This window comes from Aythya marila, assembly GCF_965140915.1.
Source record: "Aythya marila genome assembly, chromosome: 2".
Lineage (NCBI taxonomy): Eukaryota > Metazoa > Chordata > Aves > Anseriformes > Anatidae > Aythya > Aythya marila.
Window position 1 is genome coordinate 136,324,196 of NC_139043.1, and position 27,586 is coordinate 136,351,781.

Consider the following 27,586-nt stretch of genomic DNA (forward strand, 5'->3'; position numbering starts at 1 on the left):
TGGTGCAAGAAGTATTGAGCTTAAATTGTGGTTTGGGAGATTCAAACAAGATACACAGTAGTAGGTCTAATTTTATTATATGTTAAGCTATTTAAGGCATTGTTTTCTCATTTGCTTTCTACTCTGTGGCTGTGTGTATTGAACTTGTGCTTGGGATAAACCATGACTTGTGAGAATAACAATTTCTCAAACTTCATAAGCTTGTTCTTCCATCAGTACCTTCTACAGTTTTCAAAACTTTACTCCCTATGCTGATCTTGGGTAGGTTTTTCATGATGTTTGAAGTACTCTTTTTTTCCTCTCAGTCTCTTTAAGCAAAAATGCATGTACATTCTTCCTTTGAAAAAAGGAAGTATTTTCTTTACAAAACAGAAGCATACCAAATCACTAGTTTATGAACTTGAAAGTAACTTTTAAACCTGTTTTCTATAGATCGCCTTTACCATGCATTTATAAGAATAGTATGAATTTTAAAAAATATTGAATTTACAGAATTTAGTTTCCTACTACCATTAGAAATGGATACTTGGAGAACTTAGTGTTGTAACTCTGCAGAATGTGTTTACCAGGGAGTTTTTCCAGGATGTTTACCATGTGCTACATTTTAAATCATGGGACTATTGTTAGGGCTGGTTTTGATGTCACTGTGTATTTACTAATTTTCATTTATATATAGTGTCTTCATGAATGGCAGTTCTATTCACTTTAAATGCACCCTAATTGCAAACAGACATGAATGAATGCTTGCAATTAGATGGAAACGAGAACAATGAGTGTCTGCTTTACAATAACGATTTATGAGATAAATGATCATCCAAAGCTGCAATTCAGAATGCTGTTTTTAGACATTCAAAAACTTTGCAGAGAAGAGTATGAATAAGCTGTGTTTCTGAAGAATGATGCTCACAAAAGTATTTATGTAGGTTACTTTCCATTTATGCTTTTAGTACAGGTACAGATTTGTTGGACGAAGAATGAGAGATCTTCCCTGTACAAGTACTGTAATCAGTTCTACATTGCTGGAATTTAAAACTGATTCCTCTTACAAATAAGCAGTGAGTGTTCCAGATATCACCCATGTTTGGGAGAGGAACATCTTCTAGGTTCTCAATTGGTTGCTAAATTTATTTTAAGGAAATATAGAAAACAAAGGAGGAAAACTTCAGATTCTTTTTTATAAAACCTTGCAAGAGACATCACATCCTTTCAGGAAGTTCAGCTCTTGAGTCAACGTTGAAATGTTAATCATTGAGAGAATACTGTAGTTTTATTTAGAGTATGATGTTTGATCATACACTAAAAACTTTCATTCATACTTGGTGGAAAGGCTGAAAGGCTACCAACCCAGGTACTTACATGTGCCTCTGACTGTAGGAAGATTTTTTGCAGCTTGACTAGGAAAGCTAATCTTAGAGAAAAATGGAAGAAAGACAGACATAAAACTACAGGAGTGTTACAGTTTCACTTATACTTAAATTGTATTTTCAAATTTCTCTATTAAATGTGATGACATTGAAGTTTTTCACCTTTTCTGCGAAACAATTTTGTTTTTACAAGAATATCTGTACTACTTTCAGGAACCACTATTGATGTGTTTTTGAACCAAAAGAAGAATGAAATTAGATGTTTGAACAACTCTTATCGACCTTGACTATTTAGATGAGATCTCAGAGGTTAGATGGGTGGCCTGCAAGAGCCACTTGTGAGTGGCTTGTGAGTAAATAGTTGTCCTGTGAATCACAATTAATGGAGTCCAAGCAAACAGAATTTACTAATTAGTAATAAGTTTTTTGTTCTCGTGTGGTCACTCATTTTGGGATTCCAGAGTTCTTTGCTGGTGCCAGTCTATAGAGTAGGTGATTTGCTTTCATTGAGCAATAGCAGTAGTTACACGGATCAGATCCTCATTTCATTCTTGTGATGCTGAGAGAAATTCAGTTTGGGATTTTGTTTTACTGGCTATTAAACTGCCTTGCTGAGTACCATATAAGAAGATGCTGAATGAAATTCCTCAAAAGAAATATATGGTGGCAGTACAGTCGTGCAGTGTAGTGATGCCTGATTGATCAACCTGCACAGTACTCTGAAACATCAAGCCTAATGGACCCAAAACACCACACTTCTCAGGTTTTGGTGTTGAAAGCTGGTAGGAGAATGAAGGAAACCACAAGTCACTTGGGCAGGGGATGTCTCAGTTAGGTTCAGTCATTGGTACTGCATGGGTTTGTACATGGCAGGAATTAATGAAGATTAATGAAAATAAAATAGCTTCAGCATTTAAAATTATTTCTCAGCTAAAATGAGCTGTTTTGGAGAGGCTAAGGAATTCTGTTCAGAGGTCCTAACATCTTAGTTTGAAAGAAACTATTTTCATTACTTTTTATAGCAGATAATTTAAATACTTTTTAACTTCTGCTTAGTATGTCCTTACCTTATGGAAGCTATTTGAAATTATTTAACATCCAGGACAAAGCAATCAAAATAGTTAAATATCAATCATACCAGTGTGTTCTGCAGAAGGCCCCTTCCCTTCCCTTCCCTTCCCTTCCCTTCCCTTCCCTTCCCTTCCCTTCCCTTCCCTTCCCTTCCCTTCCCTTCCCTTCCCTTCCCTTCCCTTCCCTTCCCTTCCCTTCCCTTCCCTTCCCTTCCCTTCCCTTCCCTTCCCTTCCCTTCCCTTCCCTTCCCTTCCCTTCCCTTCCCTTCCCTTCCCTTCCCTTCCCTTCCCTTCCCTTCCCTTCCCTTCCCTTCCCTTCCCTTCCCTTCCCTTCCCTTCCCTTCCCTTCCCTTCCCTTCCCTTCCCTTCCCTTCCCTTCCCTTCCCTTCCCTTCCCTTCCCTTCCCTTCCCTTCCCTTCCCTTCCCTTCCCTTCCCTTCCCTTCCCTTCCCTTCCCTCCTTAAGTGGTACTTCCTTCAAGAATAAGACAAGTTGGTTTATGTTTGGAATGCTTTTACCAAAGCAGTTTCTCTTTTAAGACTCCTAGTATTCTTTCAACATCAGTTTTAAAACCTTTAAGTATTTCCATTTATATTTTAGTCAATTAATTATTTTTTTTTTTTCAGGGAAAAGAGCAGTATTTTATGTTGTAACAAAAAGTCCTAAGAATATTGGAATTATTTCCTCATAAAGAATTTAAAATTTTGTCTTTAATGTAATATCCACCTCTCACGATTTATGTAGCAAATTAGCAAAAATGAATGACTTGATAAACTGGCTATTAAACATAGTCAAATCTCAGATATATGCAATTGCATTTTCAGTTCTTGTTACAAGATGTCACAATAAAGTTTGTCAGCAAGACTAGCATTTTCCTAGATTTAAAAAAATCAATTTGAAAGTATTGCTACAAAAGTTGTGTGGAATAAGAGACTGCATTACTATTGTATTTCTTGTTTATTGTTCTTGTCCTGGTTTTTCATTTCCTGTTTAAATCTTAGATTGTAATCTTGGTTTTGTAGCAGAAACTATGATGTGTTTCTTTTTTTGGTATTTTTCATGCAGTTTAACATTTCGTACACTGTCCTTAACTGGTGAAGTACCTCCACTGCTAACAGTGATAGTTATTCAGAGCTTCATGTATGAGTGGATGCAAGACGTAAGCCAGCCCTGCCAAGGGGCTCTGTAAGGCTGATTCTGAAGAGGCTGAAAACAAGAACAAATTCACAATATTGATTTCTGTTCCTGTGCAATTCTCTAGGATTGGCTGCACTCTGACTGGAAGGAATTTGGATCCTGTTCATGCAGTTAGACCTCATAGTCTGAGAAATATGAACTTACTGTCTCTCTTGTAGTGCTTGTGGTTTTCACCTGGTGAATATGCTACAGCTACTGATGTTTAAAAAATTCTTACTTAACAGGCAAAATAAAATATCAAGACCAAAGTAATTACTAATGCATTTGAAATTATTTATAGAGTTAAAATGGATTTTTATTTAATTCACCTGCTAACAGCTGAGCCCTGCATATTTCAGGGTAGCAGCTGGTGATATGACAAGCATCTAGGAAAGCACTTTCTGCAGGAGATGCTTGGAATGCCATCTACTGTTGAAGAAGGAAAAAAAAACACCTAGTGAAAACTGCCTTTTTGGAGTTTGTTAAAAAAAAAAAAAAACAAAACACGTAACTATATACATTGTTACATCTGTACATTTATTACTTGCAAAGACATTGTTTTTGGATAATATTTGAAATATGTAAAATTCAATTAATGCTCTGAAAGGGGATTAAACGACTGTTTGATTTCAGCTTCCTAGCTTTTGTATCAGTTTTAAAGTGGGCTTTTGGCTTTGTTTTATGATATCCCTGAGAATTTCAGTTAACTGCAAAAAAGATTGAAACATTAAGTATTTTTTTAAAGCCTCATCTTTCCAATATAGAATTAATGGGAATTACATTAATTAAGGAAAGTTGTAATCCAGATAATGTAATAAATATATCTTTAAAATCCTCAGGATCTAGTTAAAAAGAAATAAAAAATCACAGTGTTTTTGCCTTGTATGTGTCTAGATATACCTACAAGTGTACAAGAACGTAGAAGACTCTCAGATGAATTCAAAAGTCACTATAATTTAAAGTTTTCATTTAAATTGAATTAAATACTAAGAACAACCCCTTTCAGTCCCTCTCTCCCTCCAGTCATTTTAAATTGCATTTATTTCTCTTTTTAAGAAAAACAAATGTAGGACAACAACTAAATTGGTGTTTGGTTATCAGTTGTTATCAGTTGTTAAAACTTATCTGTTGATCAAATTGTGCTTGGAAATTGCAGATTTGCTGAAGTTTGAGTAGGTTTATAAACTTGTGGTTTACATTGAGATACATTTATGCACGTATTTCATCAATGAAGAAAATTAACTCTGTCCCTGCCAAAACCCGTGACATCTCATGGGGTGAAACCTGAATTTTTGGAAGTAAGGTGAGGTGTAAGTGTGGAGTGTTTGTCTCAAGGACTGTACTGAAGGAATATTTTCTAAGTAACTGTTTGTTAACGTGGTCTTAAAAAGGAAGGAAAGCTAATTCAAAATTTGGCTAAAGTAACAACGTTAATAGAAGGTAATAAGAAATTTCTTCAGTTCTGTCTAAAAATAGACAAATAGACATTCAAATATGGATTTTTTCAGCTAGTATGTAAGCTATATGCTGAAAATTCTAGCTGTCAAAAATTGATCTCCATTAGGAGACTGGATTCTACTAATGTATGTAATTCAAACATTTTTCAATGCATGCACTATTATAGAAAAGTAGCTTGCATGAGGGAGACAGTAGTGTTATCAAATCTACTGCCAGGATAGATGACTAAACTATTGTCTTACTGTCTAGATGATTAAACTGTAGTCTTACAGTGTAGCTTGTTAAAGAGAAGAAAATCAGCATTTGTAGGAACGTAGCTTTTTTGTCTAGAAAGCAGTCCACTGACAGAAGAAACCAATTAAACTCAAGGAGGTGTTTACCTCCTTAAGTTTAATGTCTCATGTCCTTGAAATTAGATTTGGAAATTCACTATAGTAAAGAATTACATCATATTAGCTGCTTTTTAAAAGAACCGTTAGAAAATGAATAGGTAAGCTTCTAGTCAAGTAATATTTATTGGGGCTCAAGGACTCATTGAAATGTGCTTGCTCTTTTCAACTCCTGCCTATGGCAGCCTTCATGTGCATTGACTGGATCTTTGTTTTGCTCTTACTGGTTTTCTAACACAATCTAATTTTTGATTTTACATTTTGAATGTTAATTAATGCTGATGTTCGACCTGTTATCTATGGTACAACTACCAAGTAACGGATAATTTACCCTGAGAAGCTCAAAATGGTGAAACTCCTAGTTCACTGAAGTTAGTAGATGAGACAAATGATAAAAATCTTCTGGAATTTTAGGATTGGAAGACGCTTTTTCACTGAATGTATTTTCTTGCGTTAATAGAATTATTGAGCAGTTTGGGTTGGAAGAGACCTTAAAGCCCGTCTAGTTCAACGCCCCTGCCATAGACAGGGACACCTCCCACCAGACCAGGTTGCTCAAAGCCTCTTTACACAGGATGAATAAGGTTACATTATTCTAGCTGTATTTATTGCCCCTATTTGACAACTCTGCTTCATTCAAAACTTTATATTAATTATCGCCCTGTAATTTTTGCTGTTCCTAGTTTTTGTACATGTTGTTCCTAGGTTTCTCATAAATCCTCGGCAGACACAAGATACCCAAGTGGGAGGCAGCTGGCGCGCTCCACATGGCAACCACTTACAGTGCTGACGGTTACAAATTCCCACTTGCTCTGTGATAACCAAAATACTCTTGGTTGCTAATTATAGGATGAAGCTGCATTAGCTCAGTTCAAACAATGTGGTAGGTTTGGACAAATACTAGATTTTTAACACTGACCTTTCGATATTACCTCCCTGGTTGAGGCCTCCTGCTTCCAATTTTGGATAACCTTCAAGAGAGAGCATTGATCCGTGAATTAGTTATTGGAACGGCACATAACACAGTGGATACCATTCAGCGTAGTGCTTATTTATTATTACAGTTGTACTACGCTCGTGTACTCATTGTGATTCAGACACTCAATTTATGGTTTCAACAGCAAGACCGTAATGAAAAGAAAAAGTCTGAGAAGGCTAGGAGAAATGTGGAGGCTTCCTATTAAGGAATAGGAGGAACCCAGAAAATCTCCTAGAGATTATGGTCACCAGTCTTTAAAGGATTGATTTCCAAAATGACCATATATCTAAAGGCTCTTCTACCAACAGCTCTTGGAAAAAATTAGTTTTTAAAGTTATTAACTCATTGTGGTTATGCAGAAAGGCAGTGATGGGATTGTACCACATAATGCACAAGCTTCTGAATTCAGTTATAGCTCACAGTGTCTCTTACTCCGGAAGCAAGTAATAGGAAACATTTTTGCCCTGAGGAATTCATGTTCAAAGATAAGCCGTGTCATTTATTGGGCTGGTTTTGAAATAATCAAAACTTCCTGTCAGTTTCCCCACTCCGATCTGAAAGCCAAGTGTGGTGTTGTTGAATGTTACGTTTTCAAATAGCAATGAACTACATTCGGTATGAATTTTCTAAAGATGTTGCTATCATGTTTCCACCCTGAGACATATTTGTCTGGCATCTTTGATAAATTCATCCGGTTTCTATTTATCACCTAAATGTCAGCGTAGTTGTAGTTGTATGGAATTTACTGTGTTTATCGGTGATTTTCATCTGAGGTCCTGTAGGCAGCTCATTCAGTCTGTACCACCGTAAAGCATCGTCTATAGGTCTGTGCTTATTCCGAAAGTGTGTATGGGGTTTTCTTGTTGCCTCTCTTGTACTTTTAGATATTCCTTCAGTTTGGACCTCAGGTGATGTTTAACCACTTCAGCGAGGATTTAGGTGGGTTTAAATTTATTCTGTGTTAACAGATACCATTTCTATTCCAAGCATCTAACTTCACCTGCTTCTCTAGCAGTATCAAATGCTCAATTACCTCTCAGCTTCTGATCTCCAAGTTGTTTTTGCAGAAACCGCTGATAGCGTTGTTATGGTCAGGTCAGAATCAGTCAGAAAAATCACTTGAACACTTCATCAGGCAATTTTTTTTCTTTGAAAAGACATTATTGTATTGTCCAAAATATGATCCTTCTTCACTCAATTACTTATATTCTCTAAATGAATTAAAAAATTTCCCTCTTTCAAGGGAAATGCAGATTTTATACATGCTTTACTTTGTGGCTTTGCTTACTATTTTGTCAAGAGTGGATGCAGGCAAAGTGAGACTTGAGTTGTGAGCAGGTAATCACTGCACAGTAATCTTTTTTTTTTTTTTTTCTTTCCTTTTTGATTTGTCACTTGGTGGAGGGAATATCACTGGGGTACTGTTCCAAAGATTTGAAAAAAAAGAAAAGAAAGAGTCCACAGCAGGAAATCTAGGAAAATGGATTAATGGACCTTACAGTCCAAGACAGAGTGGTGAAAACCTCTGAATGTGGATGGAGAAGATGACCTCCCTCTTTTTCAACATGGTCCCTAGTTAGACCAATGGAACTGGCATTCCCGGGGTGGTTTAAACAGAATTATACACCGAATGCCATTTTCAGAGAGAGCAGGAGGCAGGAGGAAAGGAGAGGGGAAGGCTAACAGAATGTTATCATTATTTATTTAAATACTATTTTATTTTTGGTGTCATTTTCCAAGGTATGTTGGGGATGATTTTCTTCTACATAACAGAAATATTGGTGATGGCAAATTTTTTTAAAAGACTGTGATGTTCATGTGCTGTGAAAATAGGAATGCATAGATTCCTGGGATACAATTCCGTACCTTAATCGGTATTTTTAAAAAGTGATGAAGAGTGTGAACTCATTTGCTTTTGCTTTCTTTTTCACTTTCCATGCCATCTGCAGCCCAGTTCATATTGGGTAATGCTTTGTTTTTTGAAGATTGCTGGAATATACTCATTTAGTAATTGCATTTTAATCTGTGGAAAGTTTCATGGAGATACTCAGAATACTTTATTGGGGATTTACAGTTACAGTAGCCCTGTCAATTAGCAGTTTGTCCATTTTTTGGACAGCTGTGCAAGAAATAGCAGTATCTAACGTAAAATCTATAAACCGAACTTACAGTTTTGTCTTTAGTCTGTGCCTTTCAGTATGTTTGCATTGAGAAGACATTTTCTGGTTATCAAATGTTTTTGGAATAGTTGAAATCTGTTAATAATCGGAGAGAATTGGTGAGGAGGGAGAATATGTCTGTTGAAGCCTGTGTGTTGGCATCTTGACTCTTGAGCTAGCTGCTGGCTCTTTACTGTTGTCTGCGATAGTGGGATCTGGAATGCAAAGAACAAATGCAAAACCCGAGGGCAGTATTAAGTTAAATTCACTTTATAATGTGTGTGGGTGTCAAGGAGTTAGCATTCATGCTGTTGTGTTTATTTGAAAGATACTGCTCTTCCAGATTTTTATTTTTTTATGTGGATAACTAGAAATCTGTATCTGAGACAATTATATCTGCAGTCTTCACCCAACTATTCTCTACTTCTTTTCTGTGAGCGTGGCTGGGGTCAGTGTCGGTATTGTATCTGCAGGGGAAGCAAGACGGGAAGGTGCTTTTTATAGAACTGAGGCCGTCCCTCATTGTTCCTGGGTGATTTGCTTTGGGAAAACGAAGTAGTTCTGTGCATTAATATTTAATCTCATCTTAATTCTTAATCAAGTTTGGTGTAATGTGCATTTCTCATGGAGACTACGTATACTCCGCTTTGAGTTTTGGGCCGTTAGGCTATGTGTTCCCCAAACTTAAAATTTCCTGGAAGTGTCCCACTTGCTGGACTTCAGAGGCAATGTGTTTAATAAAAAAAACACATCAACGACTTCATTAAAGTGATCCAACATCAGTTACAACATGAATTTTAATAATAAATACTTTTTTAGGAGGAGGAGGGAAGTCAGAATTCCAAACAAGAGGTAGGTTTGTATTTCCAGCCCTCTCAGCAGAAGGGCTAGAAAAATCTTTCTGTCCTGGTGTAGCCTCGTCTAACCCTTACTGAGCAAAGGCACACAGGTACAGGCCTGCAGTGCTTGAAACCCAAGTGAGGTGGTGTGTTACGTGCCTTGTGCTTCTCCCGGTGTTTCAGGAGACACGAGGTACACTCAGACTGTTCCTGCTGACCCGATCTCCGTGTGCCTGTAGGTCCGTGGCTGGCAAATCTGAATGTTGAGAGCGCTGTCGTGTTTGAAGTAGATCTTTATTCCTGGCAAGGATGGCTGGTTCTGAAATGTGCATATCCCCAGGCTTCACTGGAGAAGAACTTGGTACCTGTTGAATTTCACCCATCTAGAAGGTATACGGAGTATTTTATGGGTCATTATCATGGATTTAGGCACCTGAATACCACCCGCATGTTTTTGTGGCTATGCACCAAAGCATGTAAAAGTAGAGGAAAGGTCTGGTGACAGAGTACTTGTTAGTTTACCAACACATTTGGGAGGAATCCTATATGGTTTTGGCACAATAGATTTTAGGTAAGTGCTTTTACTGATAGCAGTGGATTGAAGAATAGAAAATTATTAAGAATTTATAGGGCTGAGGAAAACTGTGTTATTTTCACTACCTTTACAACTTCTTCTCCTGCTTCTGTTGTTCTTGTTCTCTTCCCTCACTTCTCTGTTCTGTCCTCCTATTCGTTCTCTCTACCAGTGGGACTAGCCATGACCTTTGAGGAAGCGTAGAGTACACAGAGAGGTTCTAACATAAAGAAGTGCTGAATGAGACTTGAGGTCTAACGTAATGATGCTGGTGCCTTGAGGTCAAAGGGTCTGGCACTTGCACTGTGTAGGCTTGCAGAAGAGCACAAGAGGATTGGTACTGTGAATGTTTCAAAGCGCAGAGGGTCCAGACAACTTACACACTTTTACACTTGTAAAGTGCAAAAATTCTTTATTGTTGGCAAGCAGAAAAATGGTGGCTTGTTTTAAAGTCAATAAGGTGATGCAGGATATGGAATTATGAGATGTGGAAAGTAAGTTGTGAACTGATAACGGTTTCAGATTCTTTCAGCGTTTAAGAATTTATGTAGTGTTTGTACACAGTGTTGATTGAATTCCTGTAGGGACAGAAATTTTCATCAAAAAAGAAAATAGGTAGAGAATTACTTAATGTTTTGAGTTGTTAAAATGCACTGTCCCAGTCACTGCTGATCACATCATCTGCAGCCTGCTGGTGGTCTTAATAAGCAGGTATTTATGGGAAATTGTTTCTGGTCAATAATTAGAACCGGCATCCTTCTTGGTGGAGTTTCTAGAAGGCAGATTGAAAAGGTGTGGGAAGGCAAAGTTAAGACGTAGTCTGAAAGAAACGGAATGTAGTTACATGGTTTGGGATTTTTCAGTTGGTCTGATGAGTAAATGGATATATATATACATATATATATTGGACATGTTAATCCAGTTCTTGTAAGGAATTATTAGTTGCTGATTTTTGAAAGGAGGGGAAAAGGCAATTTATATATGGGAAATCTGGGAGTACACTCCCTAGTAAAACACAAGGTACTTCTTGTAACCGAAGGAAGGACAACGCAATGTGTAGTATCTAGACAGGATTTAAGAATCTGGAGTCCTATCAGTCCTCTTTTGTCTAAAAAAAACTATTTAAACCACCATTGTGTTAAAACACATTCCTTGTATTTCATCTAAATGCATTAATATTTCTATGAGTTACTGCAGCTTCTACTCCTAATTTGTCTGATTGAAGAGTATTTTGGAAGGAGATTAGCAGCCCTTTCCCTCTGGCTTGCTGACTTGGGTGCCGAATCTCAATCTATTCCCTGACCTTGGATGAGAAATGTCTGTGCTGTACACCCAAAGGATCCAGGCCTGTTGACCCACAAGGTCAACAAGAGCTTAACTTCATATGGTAGAATCTGTTTTTTTCAATAGATATTTTTAATAATTTCGTTTCAAATTCTAGCTTCCCCTCCATTGTCGCTATAAAGTCAAGAAAGATCATTGCCTAATCAAGGGACTAAAGGGTATGAGGATAGTACTCAAGGATGCGTCATAGTTATATAATAACAGAGGCTCTTGTCCTCACGTAACTGCAGTGTTGGAAAGTGTACAGTGGACGAGACACAGAATTGTAGGAGAAAAGAGTATTTCAGGGGAGATATTTTCAATTGCGGAAGCAAATCATATCCTGACTTAGAACACAGTGCTCCTATAAAATGAGGGGAAAACCATTTTAAATGCAGATTTTCAAGGTGGCTACTAATGGGAAACGTTTCTTTAGTGGTTCTGAATCTGATTGTAAGATTTTCAGAAATACAAAGGATTTGCAGCTGCAGTTGAAGTCACTGAACACACACAATTATGTAAAGATGCTAAATCCTCTTGGGGAAAAAAAAAAAAACAAAAACACAACAAAGATTTCAAATGGAGCTCTGAAGAAGTGTGCGTTACTGCAAATTATGATCTCACTCTATTTCGGTCTCAATTCTGCATGTTACAAAAATGACCATGGTCCCAGTCCAAAGGAAGGGCATTGGTTGTAATCTCAATGTGTGAAACATTCGTATTTCATTTGTTTATTTCAGTAGAAAAATTCACAATGAAACACTAATTTAAGTGTCCAGTAAATACGTTTGGGAGCCATATACTGAGAGGAATATAAGGAAGCATGGAGGAACTGCGTATTCAGGTTTCTTGGTCCAGTGGCACTTCCTTCTCACAGCTTACCAAATACAGCTTTCAGGCCCTTAAAGTTGGAGGCTATAAACTGTTTTAAGGTGCCTAGTACAAGAAGGTACAGATACCAATTCCCTATTTTTTTGTGTGGAAAAAACAGTATGGTATCTCACGGTGAAAGATGATACTGCAGTTAAAATGCATGGCGGAGTGGAATTGCAACTGCATGAGCAATTTTTATTTCCATATTTCTTAACTTCAAAATATATCTGCCTGCGTTTTTGGTTTTGTACTTTTACCTATTTTTTTTCACTATAATTTTCTAAAATGCTGAAAAGGCAAGCTGTGCTAGAGGACTGTTCACTGTGTGCTCATGTTCAGTTTTCTCTTTCTGTACTAAATTTTGTTTTTTTCAAAATTTTCACTGTATCAGTGTCCACTTCCCTTATTTAGTTCTTGTCTAGTCACTGAACCCTGTTCACAGGAGGAGTCACAGTGACATGTCATATGGAGGAGGAGATGTGGAGCTATTTTTGTGAGCTTTAGTCTTTTATCTGAAGTTAAGCATCTGCTTAAATTATGAGCCTGCACTCCCCTCCTAGCTAAGTAAGGGACATTGAGGACATCTATTTAGGAACCTGTTTGGTTTCATTGAATGTAAAGGGAAACTGGTCCTAACTTGATATTTAGGACAGATAGGTGCAATTAGAGAGAGAGTAAATATTAGAGAGATGTAAATATTGCCTGTGAGTACACATCTCTATTCTTGGATTTAGTGGAGAGGAATTGCATAGGACATCACCTTGCTCACTCAAATTAAAGCATGTATTTCAGATACAATGGTTTCCTGAAGATGATGGACAAACACTAATCAGTACTATGCAGACTTGCTGTATGTATTATCTAATTACTTCTTCTAGCAAGTAAAAGTAAACTTCACTCAGAGTCAAGTTCCTTAGTCTTCCCTCCTTAGTTTTTAGAGTTACGTTGTCTGCAGACACTGACATAATTGTAGTTTCATAAACGCAGAGAAGATTTTCCTTTAACCTGTTAGTTTAGGGTGCTGTGTTTTAAATGATGTTACATGTTTTAAATTCACCTTGAATTATGGTAGGTAATTCGATTGTAAAATAAAAATATAGAAAATAGATAGTAAAGATAATCAAAACACCTTCCTTTGCATTTGTAGTTGAATGTATTGCTGGAAATGTTCTAACATGTTATTCTGTCCAAAGAATTGGAAGCCAGTTAGAAGAAACTGCGTTGATTTCAATTTTGTAACGAGAAGTTTTAGATATTTGGCTTTCCCCAGTTTTAATCCTAAATGGAAATAAGCACAAAATACCCAATACTATAGATGCCCAACAAATATTAAGGGAATTCCTTTTAACTCAGGGTAAGATTTTTTTCCTACTGATTTGATGCAGGTTATAAAACTTCAGGGTAGTTGTTTTACAACATGTTGCACTCAGTTGTGCAAACTTATCTTTTTAGGGTCAAAGAAGAGCAAAAACCACAGCTGACACAGTAAGTAAATTATCTTAAAAGTGCAGTAGGCTTGACTTTTCTACCTTTGCCATGTTCTGCTTTCTGCACCTTTGATGGTATTAGCTTACCCTAATACCTGATAGGCTGCAGTTAGTTTGCCATCTGCTTCCTGACTGGCTTGTAAGAGAGCTGCCTGCAGCTTCTTACTTCATCCACATCTCGGTTGGATGTAGGTTCTTGCTGCCTGCTTGTGAACTGGTTAACTGTAAAACTTTGTTTTCCCTTTCCTCCCTTAGTGGCTGATTTAGTACTGCAGCTAACATTCCCATTGGCTCTAGCTTTTCCGCCTGTATATTTTCTATTATCATTGGATAAGAAAACATTTGAACTAGTCTGGTTTTATTGGTTATTCAGTCACATTATTTGCTTATTTAAACAGGTGGTTTCCCTTTAGTGGGATCACTGAGCTGGTAAATAACGTTCTTCAACCACAGCAAAAGCAGCAAAATGAAAAGGAGCCCCAGACGTAAGTAAGCTGCTCTCTGTAGACTAAGTAATGTCTGTATAGCATTAAAACTTACTGGAGAGTAGGTTTATAAGAACTGCCCATTTAGAACATCCTGCTGAAGGCATTTTACAAGCTGACACTGTTTGCTTTCCAACCCTCATTGGCAAAGGGAAAGCTGAAAATCAACTTTGACATTTTTAACAGTAATTTAAGTGGTTATATTAGAAAACAATCAGAGGAAATACTACTGCTCCATTTGCCTTTTTCTGCAAATGCTCCATACGTGAAACTCTCAGTGAAGTGATGTGTTTTCTGTGCATGCAGAGCTTGAATGGTAAGACATGTATTATATATAGCATATCTATGCACATGCATGGTATTTATCGTACTGATCATGCATAGAATGCTATACAAATCTATATAACATGAAGACCTCTTAAAGGACCAGGAAAATACCATTTCATTTTTTCATGCTTCTAAAATATCTGTAAAGTTTCAAAACTTTAGCAGATATAAGGTGAAATTTTGGTTCTGTCAAAATTCAGGGGAGTTTTGACTTTGATGGGGCCATTATTTCATCCATGGACCCTCTACAGTGCTAAGCCAGTATGAGAGCTGTGTGAAAAATTTTACTTTTCTTTCAGTCTGAAAATGTTATGATTTAACAGGAACTGGCAAAGCTAGGACATTCAGTCTTAGAGTGGAACTTAAAGCATGAAGCTAAAAATACTCTTTTCCTAATGAAAAACTAAAAAATATATATCAAATTTTAAGATTTTAAAATGTGACATCTGATATTATGTGAACTTTAAATGGTTATGTATTTTCTTTTTAAAATGATTGTTTTATAATTTCACATTACAAAATAAATGTTTGCTTTTGAACCCATGTGTAAGAGGTTTAAGACATGCATATTATTTGAGGCAGAATCAGTTTTAGTTTATTTTTAAATATGTACAGTTAAGTGGCATTTCATACTTCAAGGGCATGAAAAGAGTTAATTTTTTTTTTTTTGAAAATACACAGAAATTTTGACAAAACTGAACAGAGAAATAGGCCATAAAATTGATATTCTGTAAGGCAATGTATTATTTTGAGCTCTGTGTCTTATTTCCTCACTGAAGTTCTTACTAAATTGTGTATGTTACTAGTAGTGGAGTTTTTCTTTATTGATTATGGTTAGGTATTTGCAATATTAAATTTTGTTCACACCATCTCCTTTGTCTTCCTAATCTCCTCAATGCATCAAAATTTGTTCTGGTTACCAATATTGTACGTGTGAAGCATATAGCTTTAAAGAAACAAAATACTGTTCTCAATGTAAATGAGTGAGTTATAGTTGCCGAAAAACCACTAATAAATACTGTTATTGTTAAAATTACTCTTATAATGGAAGGATTTTTTTGAACAGCCATTTCTGGGAACCAATTTTCTTCAGTGTTTTTATTAGATAACTAGGAAATGAAGTATGCTGTAAACTCATTGAATTTACAGATCCCACAAGGCTGCGAGAAGTATGATATTTAATAGCAGGGTTATATTCCAAAAATATTCTGAATAAAAACAAGCTGTGGTTATGGTGTTATGATGCCATGCAGTAGAGGCCTGATACTATTCAGCAGGATGAATTTGTTAGGTAGGGATAGTTTATGCAGTTGACCTAGGCTGGAGAAAACCGTCCAAGTAGAAGTTCTTTTACAGAGAATATGGGAGCCATAATAATATATCAACTGAGGAAGAGTCAGTATTTGTGAACAACGTAAATGGCATAATGGGATGTGTACACAATAGCCTGGATTTGCTGTGAAGAAATGTTTTCACTCTGCTAAACTTTGGTAATGTCTCACCTGGAATAGTGTGTGCTCTATCATTTTGTATTTCAAAAATGATGTGGAGTGGTTAGTGTTCATTGGAGAGTAATAAGAATGATTAGTCATATGTCTAAATAATATGGCATGTACAAAGAAAGATTGAAACATATGAGATGGTTTAGCCTACTGGAGAGAAAATCCCAGGGGATGGAGATGAACAAATCTTTAATTATGCAGAAAGTTGCTGTAGTTTGGAAGGAAAATTTTCTCTTCTCCTTCCTGCTCGTGTTGAAGCAGAAAGAATTAAACTTAAGTTGTGCCAGGGAGGATTCAGTGATTCAGTTTGGTAGGGAAAACTTTTTAATGGAAAGAAAACTTAAAATGCTTAAGTAATTTGCCTGGGGCTTGTGTGGAAGCTCTGTCACTGAAAATCTTAGACTTGGCAAGGTAAATATCTGTTGTTACAAGAGACCCAAGTGTAGGTGGTTCTCACTAGGACAAGAGAATGGATTAAGTGACTTTTTCAAGTGTCTTCCAGCACTGTGTATTTGTGATCATATCAAGTCATTGATTTATTAATTAATATGATTAATTTTTGTGATTATTGTAAACTTTCACAGAGAAAAATAGAACAAAAATATTAACAGTGCAACTTTTTTATTTACTTTCTTTTCCTGACTTTAATGGATTGCAGAGGACTGTTGTACTTGGGGATCATTGTAAGACACAGAAGTCTGTATGCCTGAAGACATTTTTACCACTATCTATAAATGTCTGCACATTTTCCACTTGAAATCACTGCCAGTATCTGAGTCTGTAATGGATTTTAAGATACGTCTGGCTGTCCAATTTCAGTGATGGAAAACTTATTTACAGTTAATCTGGGGAGGACAAAATGTGTGAGAAGGCAGACAAGGAATCATGCTAGTGGTTGAGAATGTAAGGTATCGTGTTATAAATTCCGTTTTGCTCTCAAAGTATTTTTGAGGCAGGAATAGTTTGACATCCTTTCGACATGAATTTTTTATCACAGAACCACAGAATGTTTGAGGTTGAAAGTTCCCTCTGGATGTCTTGTCCAACCTCCCCTGCTCAAGCAGGGTCACCTAGAGTCACTTGCCCAGGACCATGTCCAGAAGGTTTTTGAACATCAGTCTCCAAGGAGGGAGACTCCACAACCTTTTTGGGAAACCTTGTTGTGCCCAGTCACACTCACAGTTAAGTGCTTCCTGATGTTTAAACGTAGCCTCTTGTGGTATGGTTTGTGCCTATTGCCTCCTGTGCTGGCACTGGGCACCACAGAGGAGAGCCTGCCTCTGTCCTCTTTGCACCCTCCTTTCAGGTATTTATGGACAATGATGAGATCCCCCCCTTGAACCTCTTCTTCTCCAGGCTGAACAGACCCAGCTCTCTCATCCTTTTCTCATACTGTTATGCTTTGCTGGGCTTTCTCCAGTTTGTCCAGGTCTCTGCTGTACTGGGGAGCACAGAACTGGACACACTACTCCAGGTGTGGCCTCACCAGGCCTGAGCGGTGGGGAAGGATCATCTCCCTTGACTTGCTGGCGATACTTTGCTTAATACAGCCCTGAATACCACTGGCCTTCTTTGCCCCAAGGGTACACATTGTTGGCTCCTGTTCAACTTGCTGTCCAGCAGGAGCTCCAGGTCCTTTCCTGCCAAGCTGCTTTCCAGCTAGGTAGGGTCCAGCCTGTGCTAGCGCCTGGGGTTGTTCTTCTCCAGGTGCAGGATTTTGCATTTCCCCTTGTTGAACTTCATGAAGTTCCTGTCAGCCCACTTCTCCAGCCAGTCTAGGTCCCTCTGGTGTATCTGCCACTCCGCCCAGTTTTGTGTCAATCCACATTGCATCAGTTCATGCAGCCCGTAGTTCATCAACTTCTGTGTGAGAATCTTGTGGCAGATGGTGTCAAAAGTCTTCCTGGAGACAAAGTAGATGGTATCCGTTGCTCGCCACTCATATATTAAGCCACTCATTTCATCACAGAAGTTCATAAAGTTGGTCAAGTATGACTTCCTCTGTTGAAATAGTTTCCAGGATGAGCTGTTCCATCAGCTTCCCAGGGACTGAGGTGAGGCTGCCTGGCCTGTGCGTTCCCTGGGCCCTCCTTTGTGCCTTTCCTGAAGGCAGGAGTGACATTTGCTTTCCTGCAGTCTTTGGGCATTTGTCCCAGCTGTCATGATGGATCAAAGGTTCAATATTGAGAGTGGTCTTGCATATCTGGTCTTCCTTGATAACAAATATTTTTATCTCCAGCTCCTGTGTACCTCATCATGAGTTTTGCCTGCATTGTTCAAGGTCTTTCCATGTTGGCATCCTTACAGAGTAGGGATCCATAGCTGCCTTCTGAAGAAATTGCTTCAACTGTTGAGCAATTGCTCAACAATTAGCCTGTCAATTTTTGTTTCTTCACATATATATGGCATGTATTTTGTAAAAGGTATATATGGATTTTTCTTCATTAGGACTTGCTGATGTTCTTTGTGCCTAAGTGTTTCACTTAAAGTTTATATATCTTTTTTTTTTTTTTTTTTAATATATATATATATATATATATATATATTTTTTTTTTTTTGTAAGAACCCTGGAAAGTTATGTGATTGTATTAAGCTCCAGTCAAAATAGAGGTATTCCCATAATCTGTATTGGCAATGCCCAGCAATGGATATTTAAGAACTCACATATGGAGCAGGGCACGCAGAGAGTAATTCTCGTACAGCCACTTGGCTGTGTTGTAGTGGTTTCCTGAGGTGAAGGCTGCATACATATTGCTGCATTTATTTCATAGCCATTAGGAATCTCTCTGCCATAAGCATTTTCAGTCCCATTCGAAACCTATTTATATTTTTGGCTTCAGAACTTGGTGAAATGAATTCTGCAATTTAATTAGGTGTTGTATAGGAGAGTTGTGACCTTTTGTCTGCTTTAAACCTGCTGCCTATTAATTTTATTGGGGGAGTCCTTCTTGTGTTATGTAATTCCTTAGATACTACGGTGGCTTAGGAAAGACAGTTTCTTAATATTCGCTGCTTAAAGATATCCAAATACCCAAAAGATTTTTATTTTTTTTATTGCTTTCTGCATGAAAGTTAAAGCTTATTATTAAGGGCATCATCCAAAAGCCTCTTGAACACTGACAAGCAAGGGGCATCAGCCACATCTCTAGGAAGCCTGTCCCAGTGTTTGACCACCCTCACAGTAAAGAAATTTCTCCTGATGCCCAGTCTGAACCACCCCTGGTAGATATGTGCCATTCCTGTGCATCCTGTCATCACTTCCCAGGGAGCAGAGGCTGGCACCTCGCTCAGTGCTTCCCCTCATCAGGAGGCTGCAGAGAGCTGTGAGGTCGCCTCTTGGCCTCCTCTTCCCCAGACCAGACAACACAAGCACCCTCAGCCTCTCCTCATAGACTATATTGTGGAGCCCAGAACCACACACGATATTCAAGGTGAGGCCACAGCAGTGCTAAATATAGTGGAATAATCACCTCTCTAGGCTGGCTGGTTGTGCTGCATTTAGTGCATCTCTGAATACGGTTTGCCCTCTTGGCTGCCAGGGCACACCACAGGCTCCTGTTGAGCCTGTTGTTGACCAGCACCCAGAGATCCGTTTCTGCTGAGCTACTATCCAGCCATTTGTCTCCATCCCAGGCACAGAACCCAGCATTTTCCTTTGAGCTTCATGCCATTAATTATAGTGGATATTTTAGTCAGTGTCTGAAATAAAGCCATTTCTGAAAGGATCACTCCATTTATTAGAATCTCTAATGAATTCAAGTTAAAATACATTGGCATTTCTCAAATATTTATCATAAATCCATGGATCATTGGTTTTGTATTCTAAATTTCCTGTGTAAACAATGTGACTACCAAACACTAGGTAGCTTTGAATTTCATCATATTGACTACTGCAAGTGTGATAATAAACCCACATAAAAAAATGTTCAACGAAAGTTACACTATATATAGTCAGCAGGTTTATTTGCAGTCCGTTTAGTTGCTGTTCAGTATGGTTTTTAATAGAACCTGTTGAAAATAGCACATTCCACTTGAAGGAATATTTTTCTCAAAGAGAAAAATATATCTCTGCAGCCAATACACTTGTGAAATTGGAGTCATAAGAAGTCTAGCACTCTCCTGTGTTTATTTTCTCAGACAGGAAGATGGAGAGAAAACTGAGAGTAAATGAGCTGAAAATAAAAGTATAATTTATGGTATTAAAAAAAAATAATATTCCAAGATTGTAGCTATCTAGCTATCTCAAAGTCAAATATTATAAATCTCCCAAATACCTTTTTAACTGTAAAAATATTCTTGTCTCCAAATAAAGTCAATATGAGGTAACTCAGCAACTTCTGTTGTGTGGTTCTAATGACTGATCATGACCACTACTGTTATGAGACTGGTAAAAATTACCACTTTTAGCATAAAGTTACGGTTGACTGACTTGTAAAGATGCCCTAGACCTTAGTCAGTTTTTTTCCTCCTAATATTTAATGCAAGAAAGCCTTATTTATGTTGGTTGTATTGTTCACATTATTAGTGATGCCAAGATAGTAGTAATGAATATGGTGAGTTTTGGTTTTATCAGAAGGCAGAGTTGAACATTTTGGGGACAGATAGATGTGATCATAAGAAACATATTTCTGGACTTAACTTTGATTCCAATTTGCCCGTTTTAGTTTTAACACATACACAGAATGTAATTCTGCAAACAAAACCCACGATAAAGATACGAGATTTCACATTTTTGATATATAAAATCTTATTAATTGAGGAATTAAAAAACACTCAGGGACAACGTGAGGAACCTATTGTTTGGGAAAATACCTATTCATGGAAGAAAAAAAAGGTAATCTTTAAATAAATGCTAGGTGGTGTGTTATAATGAGGAATTCCTGAGGATCTGGGATTAAAAAGAGAAATAGTCTTGCAAATAGAAAGAGAAGAACAAAACCAAAAATATTTAACTGGTCAGCAGTTAGCATTATGGGCAAAGAAAAAGTAACACCCCTCCTCCCCCCAAATGGGATAATCCCAATGTATATACTTCACACTAATAAGATAATAGAAAAATGATAAGAAAGGAAAGTAATTGTACTTTCAAATAAGGTAGAGCTGAAATGAAGCTATGTTAGCTATTTAGTATACTAAAATCTCAAGCTATTTTGTGTTCTGCATAATAATAATAATAATAATAATAAAAATAGTATGACTAAGAACATAATGTTTCTATATGTATATGCATGAGGTTTAAATAAACCCATTGCTACCTAGGCCGCACAGACTGCAGTATTTCGTAACATCAGTAAAGCAGCTCCAGAAAGCTTTATGTGAGAAGATTTTCTCTTACATTTTTTGGAATTTCTCAGAGTTTTTGGATCTCATGGGCTGTGGTGCTACTAATATGCTGACAACATCCTGCTTTGAGCTGCTTTCCAAAAGAAACGGACAGTACCCCTAGAGGGATGACAGGTTGTCTGAATGAGATAAGCAAATAGATTTAGAAAATGCTGGCTTAAGCTTGACTGAAACAAGACAGAAGTGGTAATCTCACTATAATAAGAGGGAAGCATGTTAAGCATGCAGCTGAGTCACCGAGCCCAGTCTCCAATGGCACCTGCCTTCGTGACAGTGGCAAAAGGGATTCTTGCAAGATGTGGAAGCTATCCAGTTATTTTGGCACAGAGTGTAACTATCATGTATATTTTCATTTTTTTTTTTTCAAAGATTTCTCCATTTTGTGCGCTAAAGAACTGATGGTAAAGGCCGTACAGCAAGTTCAGTTTCTGTGATGTGTATTAAATCTTAGGAAGGTCAAACCTTCTAGACAGGGTTGTATCTCAGCTGCTGCACTCTACTGGATAAGCATTATTCTTAATAATTTAAATTCTTTTTCCTTTAAAATGACACAGAAAACTATATTTTGTGGTAGAAGTGGTGTGAAGCTTATTATACTTGGAATATTGCTAGTTCCAAGACATCTGTTTTTATCATGATCCCAAAACAGAACAAAATGTTTTTGACTTGCCAAATAAAATTGGAACATCACTTTCCCAAATGTTCATGACCATTTTAGACTGCAAATGATCATCTATATGTGTAACAACATGTTTAAATGTGGCCATCAGTGTATGGCCTGTCCTGCTTGTCTCTGATGCTAAGTGAGCAAATTCCCTCGTGCATTTGAAAGGAGTAAATATCCATCACTTACATTTTTATTTTCCTCCTCTAATATGCTTCTGTGTTCCCATGCAATTTTCAGTCCATTACAGATACCTACTCTTTTATGTCCTCTTTTGTATCTGTCAGGGGTGGTAAAAGAGTGGCTGTTTTTGCTGACATAGTCTGACTAAAACTCTCTGGAAATATTTAAAAAGGCTTCGATTTCACAAAAGGCAGACTCAATTTCAGTGAAGAGGATATATAGAAATATAGGCACCTATTAACTGTTGAAAATACAGATCTATGCTATAGAAGCATCTGGAGTTCTATTCAGGAGTGAGTATTCAATGCACTTATAGCTACTGATAATAGAGAGTATTTTTCATTAATGTTTAAATAAAGATTCATGATATACATCTTTATTAGTCTCAAATTTGAGGAAAATCTACAGGTAGAAAATTAACTCTTTTTGTTAACTATTTCTTAACTAATAAAATAATGTCATAATAAACATATTCTTAGCTTTCTTATAAAGCTGCTATTTTCTTAAAATAATCTTTTGGTCAAATTCCTGGAGACAACTTGGCAGAGACTGAGCACAAGAAAAGAACAAGGGAATGCCTTGTGCTTCATACGTTTTACTTACAGGTTGACACAAAATGCTGTAAGCTTTTTGCTACTCTTGGATCTCTCTTCATGCTGGGAGAATTTGTGATTTGATACTTGGGCAGAAAATAAAGAAGACAGGAATCTCTGATGAATAGTGGCCAGGTTCATGGTTCTCATTGTGAACATAACAAATACCAAAGCCTGAATTTCAGTGGGATTTATATTATCTACATCACATAGCATGCCTTAAGTTATTCTTTGTCCTCTATCAAGTTTTTGTTTGCTGATTCATTATTCCCATTGGGAATTTAGAACACAAAAATTATCATATGGAGCTTGTACTTACAGTGCCTGATACTGAAGGAAAGTTTGGGAGCTCAGCAGTTGCAGAGCATCTCTGCATAGACAGAATCACAGCCTGAAGCTTAGAGGAGAGAGCTGCATGGTACATCCGGACTGTGTTTGGTGTATGATCTGAAGGCATAACGATAAGTTGGTTAAGAACTTTTGATCCTGCTACAAGACCAGATAGCAATGGTTATAGTATTTTCAATAATGACTTAAATCAGGACAAGGTTTATAATCTGTCTATAATGAAGTTTTACAATTATCAATTTTATCAGTCCTGTTAAATAAGCAGTGATTGGTATGACAAAAAGGCTTTCAAAAGGGTAGTTTTAATGAATGCTAATTTGAGGTATAAAGGATTCTGAATAATTTTTTTTTTTTTTTTTGCACCAAAGGTGCAGCTTGTTCTTAAAGCAATAGACACTATTTGCTCTTTCTATCATGTATGATTGATCTTAAGACGTGAAAAGCACACCATGAACGATGTTGGTTAAATATTCAGTAGAAGAGAAAGATTTAATGGTCATGGATGAATCAATTCTAACATCATAACTGTGTAACTGTCCTCAAAAGGTTGCATAAAATTCTGAAAAAGAATCAGGTTCATGAACCAATGAACAATTTCAGAACAAGCAAGTAGGTTTTAAAACACTCTAAGTTAGCGACAGTAGCACTAGAAATGTTGGATACCCTTTAACTCCACCTGGTTTTGTTGGTACTGGAAGATGTTTGGTGCTTCACAAAGGCTGGCTGTGTGGTTTAAGCCCTGCATCTTAATGTTTGCTACTGAATGCAAGTACTGAGGACACTTTGTAGCTGTGCAAATGACTTCTGCAAATGACCCGGGTGCAGGTAGTGCTGAGTGCTACTGTGAAGCATTGAGCACTTCCAGCTGCTGATGATACCAGGGGAAGCAGTGGTTGATTTTCATGCTAAGTTTCACATAACTGGGTATTTTTGCTTACTTGCAGGTTGAAAGCAGAACCAGGCCTGTCAGTCATCAGTATCTGGGGAATTCCTGTCCCCTGGAGTCAGGAAACACAATTAGGCATGCTGGAAATGCAATTAGGGTTCCCAGCTGCAGAGCTTTCCTGGAGAAAGTTCAAATGTTGGTGATGTGCTTCTAAACTAACAACTCCTTTCAATACCACTTCTGTGTAACCGATAGCTGTGAACCAGCATTGTGTTTGGCTTTGGAAGGGTTTGTTCTATGCTTTTATGTGTTTGGCCAGTTTGTTAGATATAAATAAAATGAAGTATTTGTTCCTTATTCAGAAAGGTCTGGAGGGGCAGTTAGACTAGAGGAAAGAAGTGTCAATTTGTCCTCCCTTATTTACGGCAGGAAAAGAATGGAGTGGTTTAGAAAGGCTTGACTGTAAGATGTAAAGCTCTGCCACATTTGCCCAGGAAAGACATCCTGAGTGAGACGGTTATCCTTCATCACCAGGCACAGCTTGTGTCATGATGATAGTTCTTGCTCCAGTCTGCTTCTACAGATTTGAGGTTCACTGAATGGGTATCCAGAATATCTCAGGTACGGTCTAAAAAGAGCACAGTCCTCCAAACATTTGTATCAATGAAATCAGCAAACAGCCCTTTATTTTGTAGACGAGTGGATCTTTCTAATTTTTCAGTATAATCATCCCCATTTGCTTTTGCATGTGCTCTCTTGGCTGGCCTTCTGTGATCATAGTAACAGTACTATTGATTTTACAGAAGAAGGAAATTCACTTATCTCTTCCTAAAGATGTTTTTTTCTGATTATGATCTGTATAGAGAGAAAGTTGAAGTAAATTCATAGTGATGTGGCTCCTGGAGTATCTTGGACTCAGAACAAACATAGACAGATGGTGCCAGGGTGAGTCGATCAGAAGCCTGGGGTGAGGATGAGTACTACTGGGTACAAAGTCTCATCTATGAATAACATTAACAGACGGTGAAGATTGTCATAGGGCAAAAAAGCCATCTCACAGAAACAAAAATCCAGTTTTTATTGTACGCTATTGGGAATTTTGGTCTGTCACAGTCATGATTCTGTGATTTCAACTTGCCAGTAATTCCAGTTGTGCCTTCCACATGTCACTCCTTCTTAACCTTTAGTAAGCTTTACATCCATTTGTGTATCCTGTGCTTCCACAGCTGAATATGATAGTTTTGTTTTAGGAAGGGGATGTTCTTGATTCAGTGCAAGGATATTCAGCGGAAAGACAACTTGAGTGCTGTCAGCAGGAGCACAGCCTGCCCAGCACAGGTCTGCTTTGCCTGTGGATACAGAACCGTGTCAGAAAGCAGTTTTGGAACAGTTGGGGACCCCCCATCTCCCAGTTATGCCCTTAGGCATAAAGGCAAAACACGTTTTCTTGTTTGTACTACGGTGTTCACCAACAGGGTGAAAACCACTAACATTTGTATGACAAAAATCTGATTAACAAATGACCTCTGAAACAGCAGACTGTTGTCTATTTCAACACTGAATGTGTATTTTAGTTAACAAATATATTCCAGCCATGTCTCATCATACATAATGATGGCACTGCATTCTTCTCTTTATATTACCCTTAATGAATCTTTAAAGAAAACGTTCTGCTATCTGTACTCTTGGAAACTATTCTCTAAAAGGTTTACTATTGAATTTATGACTCCAGTGTGTATACTCCTTAACTCTGTCAATATTAATTACCTATGTACACTAAATAAATACTCTTTCTTTGGTTAAACATGTACTGATGAGTCACGATAATCCCAGGATGAAAACTTTTGTCTGCTCTGCTCAGCTTTTTAGATGGTGATTTGTTCAAGTATTGGCCATTATATCATAGGCAGTGCCTTTGCCTCTCTGCCAACAGAAAGACGAAAGGGAGATGTATATATAATCGACTTATTTTGGGTGCCTGTATTTAAAGAAGGATGCTGCTTTCAATGCTGGAAATGTAGTTACAAAGATCTGTTTTGTAAGGGGCCAGTTAACATTAGCACAAAGAAGAAATGGACATTTATCAGTGTTGATACTGGGCCTTAGAATGTTAATGTCCATGGACCTGGTCAATCCTGGATGCAAAAGGCTTATCTAAAATAAGAGTGGTGATTACTTTCAGACATGTGGACTTTGACAATTCCACCTGAAGTGTCTATGTTTTGCTGTAGGAAGATAATTGATAATTTTCCTGCAAAATATATTGCAGATTATCAACGGTGTCTTTAATTTATGATAGTAGATTTGTTGAAATACCACAGCAGTTGAAGATCCCTCAGGGAAGGGGCAAAGGGAGAGCAACAAGATGGAGTAAGAGCCTGCTGAGTGTGATGTGCAGTGAGCATCTGAGCTGGATGAACTGATCGGTTCAGACCTGTACATCATACTATTTAAACAAAATGATATCTCAGAAACTTACAGGATCACGTATATGACACAGCAGTCTATGTAGTAACTTATGAGCCCTGCTCAACAATATGGAGAAATACAGTGCTCGAATATGAGAGCAGTTACACAGGAAGCAGATTGATGAAGAACAGAACTAGGGCTTGTTTGACTTAAGTGCAATTATGCTAAAACAAATGTGAGTGGAATCTGCTTCTATTTACTGTTTTTCCAAACAGAAGTACTCCAGGAAAAGGCTTTAATGAACTGAGATCACAATCTTGGCAGGGAATAGTGTTCAAGTGTTACAGGAAAAGCGAATTTCACAGAGCAGTCTCTGGGCTAGTTCCTGGCCTGTGAGTGTCACGGTGTCCTTCTTGCTCCTGCTGGTTTACAGGGCCTGCTCTTACCCCACACTTCCCCTCCACTGGGTTATGAACAGCAAAGCACGATCAGCAGGGCTACTGGTGGCCCAGTACTGCTGTCTTACAGCCCTTGTTTATGCCCAGTAGGGCTCAGACCTTAATGATTAATTAATAAGCTATTTTTGGGGGGGGAGGGGTTGGTTTTGCACAGCTCTGATTATTTAGAAAAGTCAAACATTGTCTTTTAGGAATAGTGTTAGATTAACTACTGTTTATACTGTTTTTGGGACACAAATCTCTTTTCAGTTATTATCAAATACTGTTTACCTAAAATGGAGAAATACTGTGTTAACCTAATCATCATTATGCTTCAATTCAGTAAAGCGTTGTGCTTAGTGAACTTTTTGACTAAAGGGAAGGTATGGCAGCCTGGCTTTAGATACAATTAATATGGGGAAAATTGTTACACGCCATGTTCACACAGTCATAATGTTCACACATTCACACATCTCGTCCTCCAGGCGAGAGCATCCCTCTCCTTTTGTGAGCTACTTGCACCTGAAAAATCGTAATTATTTTTATATTTGAATTTCAGTGTTAGGAACCATTTCTTCACTTTGTTTCTAGAAGAAACTAACCTGACAAAGGTAATTGATGTGTTTTGGCCCTATTTCCTGTTACTTTTAAAACATGAACAATATGGAAAACGACAGTCTCCTGAAAATGGGAGAGGTATTTCAACAGGATCTCCCCTT

At 37.5% G+C, this 27,586-nt stretch overlaps 1 protein-coding gene across 16 annotated transcripts in view; it reads left to right on the top strand.

The window, feature by feature from the left end:
* Window positions 1-27,586, top strand: part of RIMS2 (regulating synaptic membrane exocytosis 2) — a gene marked incomplete at its 5' end in the record, with an annotated part of 447,679 nt that overhangs the window by 45,733 nt on the left and 374,360 nt on the right. For 7 of the 16 annotated variants that reach the window (XM_082754487.1, XM_082754461.1, XM_082754481.1 and 4 more), the window contains 2 exons: window positions 13,656-13,688; window positions 14,089-14,175. The exons of the other annotated variants lie outside the window; for them this stretch is intronic. In XM_082754487.1, coding sequence (XP_082610613.1) covers window positions 13,656-13,688; window positions 14,089-14,175 — 120 coding nt within the window. The remainder of the gene's footprint in view (window positions 1-13,655; window positions 13,689-14,088; window positions 14,176-27,586) is intronic. 16 annotated transcript variants of the gene reach the window in all.